Source organism: Muscardinus avellanarius, assembly GCF_963383645.1.
Source record: "Muscardinus avellanarius genome assembly, chromosome: 13".
Classification (NCBI taxonomy): Eukaryota; Metazoa; Chordata; class Mammalia; order Rodentia; family Gliridae; genus Muscardinus; species Muscardinus avellanarius.
In genome coordinates, this window is record NC_137799.1 from 53,355,138 (window position 1) to 53,369,371 (window position 14,234).

At 38.6% G+C, this 14,234-nt stretch overlaps 1 protein-coding gene across 1 annotated transcript in view; it reads left to right on the forward strand.

The window, feature by feature from the left end:
• Positions 1–328: 328 nt before the first annotated feature.
• MLLT3 (MLLT3 super elongation complex subunit) overlaps positions 329–14,234 on the forward strand; it is a gene marked incomplete at both ends in the record, with an annotated part of 295,725 nt that continues 281,819 nt past the window's right edge. The window contains 3 exon segments of the mRNA XM_080709523.1: positions 329–375; positions 377–417; positions 420–554. Coding sequence (XP_080565649.1) covers positions 329–375; positions 377–417; positions 420–554 — 223 coding nt within the window.

Genomic DNA, 14,234 nt, shown 5'->3' on the forward strand with positions numbered 1-14,234 from the left:
TTTCCTTTTATGTGCGTTTCAAGAAGGAGGAAAAAAAATGTCAGGCGCACTGCTCAGCGCGGAGCGGTGGCCTTCCTGTTGTTCACGGCCGTCTCTCCTCCCCCCGCCCGCAGTGCGCCGTGCAGGTGAAGCTGGAGCTGGGGCACCGCGCCCAGGTGCGGAAGAAACCCACGGTGGAGGGCTTCACCCACGACTGGATGGTGTTCGTGCGCGGCCCGGAGCACAGCAACATACAACACTTTGTGGAGAAAGTCGTCTTCCACTTGCACGAAAGCTTTCCTAGGCCAAAAAGAGGTAGGGCTCGAATACAAAAGAGGCTCGATAAAAAATGTCTTTGCTGGGCGAGGAAACAATCGCTGGGCCCCGGCGGCCCCCGGCCGGCTCCCCGCCCCCCGCGCCGAGCCTCGGGACCCCGGTGCGGGCGCCGGGCTGCCCAGGTCCCGGCTCCCGCCGGCGCGCGGGCCACCTGGGCTCCGGCGAAGTCGCCGCGGAGAAAGGGCCGTCAGGTGTCGAGTGTTTATTCATCCCAAGCCAGCCCTCACCGGTCCTCTGGGGTTAGCCGCGGGTTCTGTGGGGAAGCGTGCAATTAGCTGCTGGGGTTGGAGGTTTGGTGGGTGGGGCTGGAGGGAATAAATAGTTTGCGCCTTTTTCTCCTAGGGAAAGACTGAGATTTACCTGCGTTGTTAAGCCGAGAATACATCGGGGTTCATGACGATTCTCTTTAGGGTCTTCTGTGCCCTCCTTCTCCGTGTGAGGCACTGGATGCCGGTTGCCACAGACTTTGCTTTTTGGGGGATAAGCAACGCCACACCCCCAAACAGCCTGGATTTTATTTAGTTCAGGGGTTTACTTGCTCGCCTCCCCCAGGGGCACCTAACCACCTACCTACCCCTTCGAATTGAGCCACCTTCTGAAGTGTGTGCCGGGTGTGACGTGCAGAGAGAGGTTTTGTTTTTTTTTTTTAAAGATTGAAAGTGAAGTTTCAGGGAAACATGTTCTGTGGCCTGTCTCTTCCGTTCTTTCCCACCTTGGTTCTTGGCCTTGGCGTCTAGTTTGCATATTCTCGAGGAGCCTCTGTATCCCAAACATTTTTCCATAAAGGGCAGGGCAGTTTGGAAAAAGAGAAAAGGGATGTCATCTTAAAAGAAATTTAAAGAGGATTTGAGAAACCCTAGTTTTTGTTCCCTTCAGCCTCTGGAAAGCTACTGTCTGGTTGTTTTAGTTGGATTAGAGGAGGTAACAGTACAAGTACAATAAGGTGCTTTGTTTGTGAGCAGGTTTATTTATCTAAGTCGACACAATGGTTAGTAGTTATCTTCCATTTGATCCGTAATCTTTATTGGCATCTAGGACTCCCGCAGTTTCTTAGAGTAACATCATAATAAATCCATTCTGCTTAGAGCTACGTGGAAATTATTGAACATGCAGAGGTTGAATAAAGAAAGGAGGAATGCCGTGTGCCTTAGAGGTGGCTGAGTTTGTGCTGATGCTTGTTTTTGTTTTCAGAGCTCGTGTAATGGGAAGTAGGTTTGTATTGTTATGCCTTTAGTGGTTTACTTGATGGCTCCTTTTGAAAACTTGAATTTAATGGGCTTGGTTGGATGGTTAGTGAATGCACTCAGCTTCTAAGAGAGGGCTATGTGCGATCTACAGGAAATAACATTTAGTATGTTAGCATTTTACATCAAAATACAGACAGAGATATACTTGATATTTCCCAAAGCTGTGATAAGGATGAGCATCGCTAAGTTTCTGTCACTGTAGGAGGTTGAAAATGTTGCTCTTTGGAATCTTTCTCTGTCTTGCCATGTGTCCGTAGAGCCATCGCAGAAGAGTTTAAACAAAAGAAACCACCTTCTAAGATCCTCGGTACACACTCTTACTGCTACTTGGCTCCTCTTCACTTCAAGGTGAAATACACCTAACAAAAAGCAGTATTTATTACATGAAGAAAATTAACTCAGTTGGCAGAAGATGTAGCTCTTAAGGTAACTTTATTTCTGCAACCTGACACGTCAGCAAATTGGTGTTATGAAATTAAAGATGATCAACCTCTTCTGTGTTTTACCACTGTTCCTCTGCTTTAGTGGGTATATGTGGTGATGTTTTCTTTTTCTTTTTTTTTCTTCCAATAATAATGACTTTCCGTCCAGCCTGGGGGAACAGAAGGGTGCTGCCTCACAGCCCACACCTGGGAGTCGTTGCTAGGCATGGGGAGCCCCTTGATAGCAGTGGTGTCTACTTAGACCTTCTCTACTGAGAGATGTCTGTTGGTTGGACTCCACTATTTGTATTCTCAACTGCAGTGTTTCTTTATGCAATCTATAAACCATTGTTTTAAAATGTTTATTTTTTGATTTTTATTTGTATGTGTGGTTCCCATGATGTGACAAGTCCTGGGAAAAATGCCAGCTTACATCGCCCAGGAGAGACCTTGTCCTATTGTAATTACACATGATTCAGATGGTGAGAGAAGGGTTCTCTGTTCATTGGGAATAGTTAGTTGTAAGTTCAAGCAACACCAAACATGCCACTTAATCCTGGGACTTAGTTTTTTGGTGTATAAAAATCTTTCAAAAAGATAAGAATAAATTTAGAATAAGAATGTCAGGCATTTCTAAGGTTATTTTTAGTACCTTTTAAGGTGCTCTGTTTTGCTGTATTGTAGTCCTATAAATGATGGGATAAAATTTTATGCTTTAGACTAACAAATAGAAATGATAAGAATAAGTTTGAGAAAAACCCTGGGAGTATAAGATTTTTGAAAGACATCTTACTTTAAACTAAACTGTAAATGGCTATTAATAGTAAGAAGTTATCACTTTACTATATACAGTAGCTGATAATCAGAGATGAGGCTTAGAACTGACCATGAACTGCTCACCCACAGAGATGAATGAGCCTTTACTTTTGTAAGTCTTGGATTTAGAAAAGTGAATTGATTTTCAGGTTGATTTCCTTTACTTCCCAATAATATGAAAAGTTGTAGAGGAAGAAATTATAGTATTTTCAACTTGTTGCTGAATGAGAATTACATATACCATTTCAGAATTGAGCTAATTGGATTTGAATTAATGAGGTTTTACTCTGTCACAAAGATGTGTGGGAGACCTTCAATTTAAAACGACTGGCACAAAGTCCTAGAAAAAAAAAAAAGATTTTGATGAAATAGTGAAGCCTGGAATATCCATTAGCCAATCCATAATAGGCAGGTCAGAGCATGATGCATTTTAAAACTATCTACTTGCAAGAAAAGACCATCTCTTATTTATTAGTACCAAAGATTTATGCTAGTCTGATATGACTGAAATGAATAGTCACATTCAAAACATTTCATTTAAAATATTAATGTTTTCATTTTCAGTAAGATAAGAATTTCAGTGAACTTTTTTCCAATTACAACCATCCTCACAACTGCAATCTGTTCCGTTGACATTTATGATATGAAATTTGTTGCTTATTATTTTACGTAAGCTAATTTGGCCACTGGTATGATTTGATAGCTTTTTATTTGTAGCCTTTAGTCCTTTGAGTGGGCAGATAAAGCATAATAAATCCACCCTTACAACTACCCTTTGATTTAAGTGTTTGAGCCTAGTGTTACTGTGTAGTTCTGATTTGTGGCTTCAAAAATAATTTGGAGAGCTTTCTATCAAGGTATCTAATATCGGAGGATTTACTAGGTACAGATTTTGTTTATACCTGGTGTATTTTCTCTTTGGGGGTGTTTTAAAGAATCAGAAAGAAGCAAAGATGGGAGAGTATTATTTGTGTGTGGTTCTGACTAGAATTAAGATGGCCAGTGAGAACAGTGTTATAATACTTGTCATTTTGAAGTAACAGAAAGTATGATTTCCCAAGGCACATAAAAGCTTAATTATTGGTAGAAATCTCATATGCTGTTGACGAGAATGTAAATTGGGCATGGGCATTTTGGAGGGAATTTGGCGAAATCTATTAAGATCTTTTAATTTGGGGCCGGGTCTGGTGGCGCGTACTTGTAATCCCAGTGCTTGGGAGGCTGAGACAGGAGGATCGCACAGGTTCGAAGCCAGCCTCAGCTACTTAGTGAGGCTCTCAGCAACTTAGTGAGACCTTGTTTCCAAATAAAATATAAAATAGGTCTGCGAGTATAGCCCAGAGGTAGAAAAGGCCCTGAGTTCCACCCTCAGTACCACACACACACAATAATAAATAAATAAATAATTTAAAAAAGATCTTTTAATGTTTATATCCTTTAACCCAGCAATTTACTTTTAGGAATTTTTCAACAGACTTGACTTCACAAGCACAAAAAGATATACCATATTTCGTGTGTCTGTTTTGTAATAGCCAAAATTTGGAAGCAAGCCATATGGGGGAACTCAGCTGGGTGCAATAAGATGATGATGATTTATTTATTTATTTTTGTGGTACTGGGGGTGGAACCCAGAGGCTTTCTACCTCCGGGCTATACTCCCAGACCTATTTTATATTTTATTTTGAAACAGGGTGTCACTAAGTTGCTGAAAGCCTCACTAATAAGTAGCTGAGGCTGGCTCGAACCTGCGCGATCCTCCTGTCTCAGCCTCCCAAGCGCAGGGATTACAAGCATGCGCCACCTGCCCGGCTTGATGATGATCTATTTTAAAAAAGTGGTAAACCTGTTTGTAGACGCAGGAAAATCTGAAAGCGGTATTAAGTGAAATAAAGCAAATTGTTAAATCCATGTGATTTCATTTAAGAAATGTGCTTATATAGGTAAAAGATCCATGTATGTATACATATGTGTATGAATTCTGGCTAGCGGGCACTGAACTTTCACCAGGTTTTCTTTAGTAGGTGCTTGTCATATTGGGGTGATGAAATCTTATTTTTTGGTGCTTTTTTTTTAAATTTATTATTGTGGCCCTGGGAATTGAACCCAGGGACATTCTACCTCCCAGTTATAATCCCAGCCCTTTTTATTTTTTGTTCAGAAACAAGGTCTTGCTAGGTTGCTGAGACTGGCCTTGAACCTGAAATCCTCCTGTCTCAGACTTACACACATGCACCACCACACCCAGCTTAATTTCATATATTTAAAATATCTCAACAAGTACACATTACCTTATAAGACTGGAATGTAAAGAATACAGCCCCAATACTTAAACAAACAAAAAAAGTCTTATTTTCATCAGGGATGGGGATGGGACCAGAGATTGAACCCAGGATCATTCTACCTTCAAGCTATACACTCAGACCTATTTTATTTTTTATTTGGAAAAAGCTAGCCTTCATTCTGTGATCTTCCTATCTTAGCCTCCCAAGTAATGGGATCATAGGTGTGCATCACTACACCTAGTTGAATATTGCCGTTTTTTAATTTTAGTTGAAAGTTTAAGTCAAAGAAAGATAGAAGACGTAAACAGTTCCCCTCACATGGGGGGGGTCTTCAAAAGAAAGTAACCCTGAATATTGCCTCTTAAACAGATTAGCATGTAACTAGGTAAGAGTAGATACTGTTGCTTACTGGTTAAAAGGAGAGTCAGTAATTACGATTTGTATCCTAAGGCTGGCTTAAGAAATTACTTGGGTGTTCTTGAGAAAGTTACTTTTGTATCTGTTTTCTCTTTTGTATTATGAGAATAATGATACAATTTAATACATTGAAGATTAAGGATATATCCTTATTCTCCAACTCATTCCACTTAAGATGCCTCTACACTATTACTAATCAAGGACTCCAAAGAGCTTTTCTATGTTAAGTTATAGATGTTAAATTTGCTGTACTAAAAATTAAAACAGGATGTCTTAAACAAATTGTAATTTGTTTAAAGATAAAGCCAGCCAATGATTTAGTTGTTAACATGTGTCATACTGAAAATTCTGAACAACCACAAAACATTAGTGAAAAGAGTGACATCATTTGATTATATTATTATTATTATTGTTATTGTTATTATTACTATTATTATTATTGCTGGGGATTGATCCTAGGCACATTCTATCTCTGAACCACACCCGTAGCCCTATTTTATTTCATTTTGTTGTAGTACCCGGGATTGAGCCCAGGGGCATTTTACCTTTGAGCTATTCCCCCAGTCTTATTTCTTTTTTTTTTCTTTTTTCTTTTCTTTATTTTCTTGTGTGGCACTGGGAAATCGAGCCCAGGAGCATTCTACCTCTGAGCTACAACCACTGCAGCCCTATTTTATTTTTATTTTGAAACGGGTCACACTAGGTTGATGAGAGTCTCACTACTTGCTGAGACTGTCCTTGAACCTGCCATCTTTCAGATTCCCAAGTACTGGGATTACAAGTGTGTGCCACCAAACCCAGCCTCACTTACGCTTTTAATAATTATATAAGGTTAGGTTCTTTTCTTTTGAACAGGGTCTTACTAGGTTGATGAGAATTTCACTACTTGCTGAGGCTGTCCTCAAACCTGTGATCTTCCAATGGCCTTCCAAGTACTGGGAAGACAGGTGTGTGCCACCATCCCTGGCTCTGTTTTATATTATTATTATTATTATTATTATTATTATTAAATTTTTATTTTATTTTATTTTATTTTTTGGTGGTGGTACTGGGGGTGGAACCCAGATGCTTCTACCTCCAGGTTATACTCCCAGACCTACTTTATATTTTATTTGAAAACAGGGTCTCACTAAGTTGCTGAGAACCTCACTAAGTAGCTGAGGCTGGCTTTGAACCTGTGCAATCCTCCTGTCTCAGCCTCCCAAGCACAGGGATTATAAGCGTGAACCACCACACCCAGCTATTTTATTATTTTGACACAGGGTTTTGCTTAATTGCTAAGATTGGCCTTGAACCTGTGATCTTCCTTTCTCAGCTTCCCAAGTAGTAGTATTACAGGCGTGTGCCACCATGCCCAGCTTAGTTATTTTTGTAAATCTCTTTGACGTCTGGTTTAATAGAAGGTACTGGACCCTAATACCTACTGTATTTACTCTGTTTTGTTATCACATGTTGTGTAGTCTCTGGACATCTCTACTGTACCCTAGTGAAAGAGTGAGATTGAAAGAGGCTTCACGTCATTATGAAACAGTTTTAACTTTGCCAGTCACCTGAACAGGTCTTAGGAGCACCGAAGTCCCCAGACTACACTCTGAGAACTGCTGATATGAAATATTCACTATACAAGCTGACACAGATAAATTGCCCAGTATGTACATGGATGCTGATTCTTTTTTTTAACCATGATTATGCTTGCTAATAGAAACATGCATTTCCCAGAGAATGGAAAGGTAGACATCCCTGGGTGTTTGCCCTCTTCTGTTGTAGTGTAACTATTATTTAACAATTATTTTTTTCAGAAAAGGATATTTCAAATTTGAGTTTTGTTGAATATATTTTATAGTTAGTGTCACGGTCTATTCAATGGTATATTATCTGTATTATGCAGAGGTCTTTTACATTCATTATTTTAGGTTATTTTTGTAGAAATAACCTTTGTAATCTGGGCAGGGCAGGGGTGTTGAGTGGTTTATAGTTTTGCCTTAAAGAGTTTCCTTTCTTTCTTTTCTTTCTTTCTTGTTTTCTTCCAATGGGTTTTCTGTGGACCAACTTTGGGCCCTTTACTCTCTTTTTGGTGATGTCTTATAGATGATCCCTATTACTACATAATAATATAATGAATATAGATGTATTATACTTTATTTAGACCTTTATATTGTTCCCAGTTTTAATTTGTTATGAATAATACTGTAATGGACATCCTTGACATTCATTTTTATGATTTTTTTCAATAATAATCTTTGTGTTAACTTTCCACAAGGGAGGTAGTTAAATCAAAAAGTGTATAGATTTAAAATTTTTATATGTATTACCAAACTTTCTTCCAAAAGGTATAAATGTTCCAGCTTATACTTTCCCAGGGTTTAGAAGACTGCCCATTTTCCTGCATGGTTGCCAGTATGAGAAATTAATAGTTTTTTTTTTTAAAAAAGACGTTATGAATCTACTGCATGGAGAGAAAAAACCCTTTATTTTAATTTGCATTTATTTGCTCAGTAGTTTGATGTATATGTGCTTATTTGCTATTTGTTTTTTGTAATGTTTCTGTTTTGTGCCCTTTGTAGTTCATGGCTGTTTTTTTCTTTCTCAAAAATAAAAAAATGTGTGGAAGATAGCAAAGAATAATATAACAAATATTTAAATCCTTACTATCAAGAATGAGCAAATGTTTACATCATATGAATCCTTATTTTAAAGAGTAAAAATAGGTATAGCTAAAGTTTTTAAATGCTCTCCCCTTTCCCTCCAACTTTTTCGGTTTTGTTTCATTCTATTTATCTGCATTTGGCATAAACATCAAATATTATATTGCTTACAAATAATAGTATATTGTGTCTTAAAATCAACATGACGGGCATTATAAACTGAGTGAATCTTTTTCCCCCATAATGTCATGCAATCATTTCCACTATTTAATATCAGAACATTTTCATAAATGAATAATTTTTATTTCCCCCTCAGTGTTTTTGAACCTAGCTCCATTTATCTGTAGAGTCAGATCATTCCCTTTAATATCCTCTTCTGAATATTTTATCATATGAATATTTTATACTTTGCTTTCCTGTTCTCCTGTTAAGAAGTATGTAGTCAGGTGTGTTGATGCACACCTATAGATAGTCCCAGTACTTGTGAGGCTGAGAACAGAGGATTGTAGGTTAGAGGCCAGCCCCAGCAACTTAGTGAGATCGTCAGCAACTAGACAAACTTGCCATGACCCTGTTTCAAATAAAATATAAAGAAAGAAAGAAAGAAAAAAAAAGAAAACGTAGGACTGGGGTGTATAGTATGCTCCTGAGCTCAACCCCCACTACAAAAAAAAAGTAGAACATTTTCTGTTTTGTGCAGTGAACATCTCTGTATAGTTACCTTGTGCAGATGAATTAAGAGTTTGGACACAGGCCTAGAACTTGAGTCTTTGGACTGTAGACATGTGCGTTTTCATCTGTATTACACATTGTCAGTTTGTTCTACAAAGTAGCTGTGATGGTTTATACTCGCTCAGAGATTGAGTGCCATTTTTCTCTGCGTCTTTGCCAGAATTGGCTATTTTAATATTCTTACTTTTGTTATTGAGTTGAAAGATGTTATATTTTGTTTTCATTTGCATTTCTCTGGCTTCTAGTGGGTAGCATTTTAAGCTTTTAAAAACATGTTTATTGATCATTTAGATTTCCTCCTTATTGGCTTCTTTTTGGATCCTTCTTTTCTTTCAGAGAATGACTGGGACATTCAGGTTTTTCTCATTTATAGGATGTTAATCAGTTGAAATGTTCCATTTTTTCTTGCAGCTTAATTTATGGCTAATTTTGTTAAATTAGTCTGCTTTGTTGTTGTTGTTGTTGTTGTTGTTGTTGTATGGTATGTGTGTGTGTGTGTGTGTGTGTGTGTGTGTGTGTGTGTGTGTGTGTGTTAGTTACTGGGGATTGAACCCAGAGAGGATTTTACTTCTAAGCTGGACCCTAAACCCTGTTTTATTATTTTTAATTTTTTTGTGATACTGGGGATTGAACCCAGGAGCATTCACCTCTGACATATCCCCAGCCATATTTGTTATTCTTTACTTTGAAACAGGGCCTCACTAAGTAGCTGAGGCTGTCCTCAAACCTGCAATCTTTCTGTCTCAGCCTCACAAATACTGGGATTACAAGGGAGTGCTACTATACCCAGCTTAGTTTTTTTTTTTTTTTTTGTAGTACTAGAGATGGAGCATTCTACCTCTGAGCTACACCCCCCAGCCTTATTTTTTATTCTTTATTTTGAAACAGGGTCTCATTGAGTTGCAAAGGACCTCACTAAGTAGCTGAGATTGTTCACGAACCTCGATCCTCCTGTTTCAGCCTCCTGAGTGCTGGGATTACAAGCCTGCATCACCACACCCAGCTCCCCAGCTTAGGTTTTAAATTTTGAAATAGTCTCACTAGGATGCTGGGGCTGGCCTTGAGCCTGTCTGTGGTCCTCCTGTCTCAGCTTCCCAAGTACTGGGATTATAGGCATGTGCCAACATATATGGCTGATCTGTTTTATTTTGTTTTCCTCTTTGACTTTAAGTGTTATTTAGCTTGTGGGCCTGGTAATTTGCTTAACCAAAAGATTTGATATTTGCAGGATACTGTGGAAGACTGGAGGAGATGAACGTAAGAGGAGAGGGTCCCTGCCTTCAGTGCACTTGTGATTTGAGCGCTGGAGAGGACACCTGAGATTTTTCTTGTTTGTCTAATCTGTTTTACTTTTAACCAAAGGCCTAGAAATATGGAGTAATCTTGCATGTAGACACAATGAGTCACAAGTGTGCCTTTGCATGGATAACTAGTAATAAACAGCAGTTAGTGTTTACTTTTAAAACATTGAGTAATTATTCACTTATATTAGCAGACAGATGTTTAGCAATAACTGCTTTTGTGGACACGATCTAGGATTCAATGAAGTGGTAGTAACTGTAGTAATGCTGTGTTAAAGGAAAAAGTTCTGTAGCTACTTTTAGACAAAATCAAATTTATTTTATAGATTAATTGAACATTCCTTTGAGATTAAATCATTAGAAAAAATTGTTGTTAAATAGTGGTTATTTCCATATATTCTTCTTCTCCCACCCTATACAGGATTGTAATTATATACAGTGGTTGACTCCTGAAAAAGGCTAATACGGAATTTTTAAAAAGATAAGGCCAGCATTTGGGTGTGATTCAACTGGTATGAAGTAGTTAACAATTAACTTTTTGGATAAAACCAGTGCAATGTCATCACTTGCATTAAGGAAAATTATGGCTTACCTTTATTTCTGAGTCTGAGGCCAATTTGTTTAAAATGATATTTATTATTAAAGATGATTAACTGAATTTAAATAAAGTTATTAACCATGCTTGAAGATTGGTATTCTCAGGGCTGAATATTTTATCTTTAAAAATATTTAGTTTTGTAAAAGCTAGATCTTTCTCTTTGTTTTTAGTAGGATCCATAAGTTATTTTCCTATAAATACTAGGCCAAATGTTTTGTGCATATATAATGGTGTGTGTGTGTGTGTGTGTGTGTGTGTGTGTGTGTGTGAGACTGGGGATTGAGCCCATAGGTATTCTACCGCTGAGCTACATTCCCAGCCCTATTTTTTTTTAATTTGGAAACAGTCTCCCTAGGTTGACGAGAGTCTCATTACTTGCTGAGACTGCCCTTGAACATGTGATCCTTCTGACTCAACCTCCCAAGTACTGGGATTATAGGTGTGTGTCCTGATACCCAGCTATATATAATCATTTTTTTTTTTCAGTACTAGGGATTGAATCCAAAGTCATTCTACCTTTGAACTACACCCCTAGCCCTATTTTATTCTTTATTTTGAAATAGGGTCTCACTAAGTTGCAGAGGGCCTCACAAGTTGCTGAGGCTGGATGCGAACCTGCAATCCTCCTGTCTCACCCCCAAATACTGGGATTACAAGCATGTGCCACCACAACTGGCTTATATATAATTATTTTAAAAAGCAAAGTATAGCCAGGCATGGTGGCGCACGCTTGTAATTCCTGTGCTTGGGAGGCGGAGACAGGAGGGTCTCACAGGTTCCATGCCAGCCTTACTGGCTTAAGAGACCCTGTTCCCAAATAAAAATATAAAAAATATAGGTGTCTGGGAGTGTAGCCCAGAGGTAGAAGGGTTTCCAGGAACCGCAGTACCACCACCAACCAACCAACCAACCAACCAACCAACAAAGAAAAAAAAAATCCAGCAAAGTATATATAAACAGTTCCCTAAAATATTAATAATCATAGTAATGTCTTACAGAATAGAGAGATTACTTGCCTCTTCAAGTTTCTAGATATAAAATTTGTTGGCATGATTCTTTTTAGTTTTTGTGACTAGGTTCTTTTGTCCCCTATATTTCCTCTTCCTCCAAGGATGGGCATGGGCAGAGACTATTCTCTGATTATTCTAGGTATCTATTCATTTTCATAAACATAAACACCTTGAATATTAAAGCAAGGTTTCCTGTAGAACTTGTACCATCCATACCCAATACTTTATTAATATACATTGCTGAATACTGACATTTTGTTAGTGTTTAAAATGCATTCTGGTATAAAAAATTCCTCTTTCCTTTGATTGCTTTCCTCATTCCTCTAGTATAAGCAGCTGTTTTATAGTGACTCAGTGAAAAATGGAGAGTTTGAGCTTTGGGGATTTTGGTTGATTTTAATGGGATAGGTTGTTGAGATAGTTTAAGATTGTCCCATCACGTGTGTTATATAGCTTTTCTTCCTCTATGTGCAGCAGTAGTAACTGGGAGCAGGAAGCTTCTTTCCTGGTGTGGAACAGCGGGGCCTCTGTAGGGTGTTACATACTTTGATCCCTCCTGCACTTCCTCCTTCTTGTCTTGGCCTCTTGTTTCTTTTAATGTTGCTTTAGAGTTACACTTAGAGGAGATGGGACTTCTGCATCTGTATAGATTCTACTGATACTTTTTTGCCTGCAGTGTCTAGAGCACTGGGAGTTTTTGGCAACAATATAACAAAGGCAGATTTTGAAAGTCAGAAGAGGGGTTTTAGAATCCCTGACTTTAGCTCCCATCCTCCTCCCCCTCTAATTACAAATTATTGTTCACAGTTTTGAAACTCAATTTCTTCTGTACCTTGACTTTGTGTAAACGGAACCACCCCTTAAATTAAGCAGGAAACATTGTGTTCGCTTAGAATCACATTTTCTAGAAGCCCTCAGCAGCTTAGTATTATTTTGTTGTTATAAAACATTAGATCAAATCACTAATGTAGAATTAAGTATATAGTTTATTAATTTATGGTACTGGGAATTGAATCCACAGGTTTTCTACCTCTCAACTACAACCTCCAGCCCTATTTTTTGTTTTTTCTTGGTGGTATTAGGTACTGAACCCAGGGGTATTTTACCTCTGAACTATACCTCTAGCTCTATTTTTTTTTTTTTTCTGGTGGGTTGGGGATGGAACCCAGGAGCATTTGACCTCTGAGTTACACCACCTGCCCTATTTTGTATTATTCATTTATTTATTTATTATTTTTGTGGTACTGGGGGTGAAACCCAGGGGCTTTTCTACCTCAGAGGTATACTCCCAGAACTATTTTATACTTTGTTTGGAAACAGGGTCTCACTAAGTTGCTGAGAGCCTCACTAAGTAGCTGAAGCTGGTTTCGAACCTGTGCAATCCTCCTGTCTCAGCCTCCCAAGCGCTGAGATTACAAGCGTGCGCCACCACGCCTGGCATATTCTTTCTTTTGAAGCTGGCTCTCACTGAGTTGCAGAGGACCTAACCAAGTAGCTGAGGCTGTCCGCGAACCACAATCCTCCGGTCTCAGCCTCCTGAATGAGATTACAAGCATGCGCCACCATGCCCAGTTACCTCTAGCTCTATTTTTATTTTTATCTTAAATTTTTTTTTTTTATTGGTGCATTGTAGTCATACGTCTTAGTGGGCTACAAGATGGTAGAAGCATACATCACACATCACTTATTTAGCCTTTTCCTAATTTCCACTTCATTCCCTCCCTCCTTCTCATGTTTAACTTTGATGTGTTTATGAATGTACATCATGCATATTAGGGGATTTTCCTCTTTCTCCCTCCCATCCCCCTCAGTTAGGTCACCTTATTTGCTCATCTGTGGTTTCTCTTTCTTTGGCTAGGGTTCCTTCTATGACCCTGCTGTTTCTAGCTTCCATGAAACAGGGTCTTACTAGGTTGATGAGAGTCTCACTACTTCCTGAGGTTATCCTCGAATCCGTGATCCTCTTATCTCAGCCTCCCAAGTACTAGAATTACAAGCATGCATCACACAGGGCTTATATTTTTTTACTTTGAAACAGAATCTCATTGAGTTGCTGAGGACCTCACTAAGTTGCTGAGGCTGGCCTTCAACCTGGGATTCTACTGTCTCCGTCTTCCATGTACTGGGACTATAGGCACAATTTATTAAATATTAGCTACATACTGATTATCATGCTGGTCAGTAGACATGTAGTGTTGTATTTAATTTCTCACTTTTTAGAAATATAATCATTTGGAGATCCTTTCTTCCTTCTTTCCTGCCCGCCTGCCTTCTAGGCAAGTGTTCTACTGTTGGGATACATCACTAGTCCTGAGAATATTTCTTCTTCTTATTGAGATATGAACCTTAGTGTATTGGAATCTTTGATGATTAGATTCTGAAAGGACATATCAAGTAGATGATTACATTTTGGTTGCGAGAAGTTCACATATGATCGCATTGCTGTAAA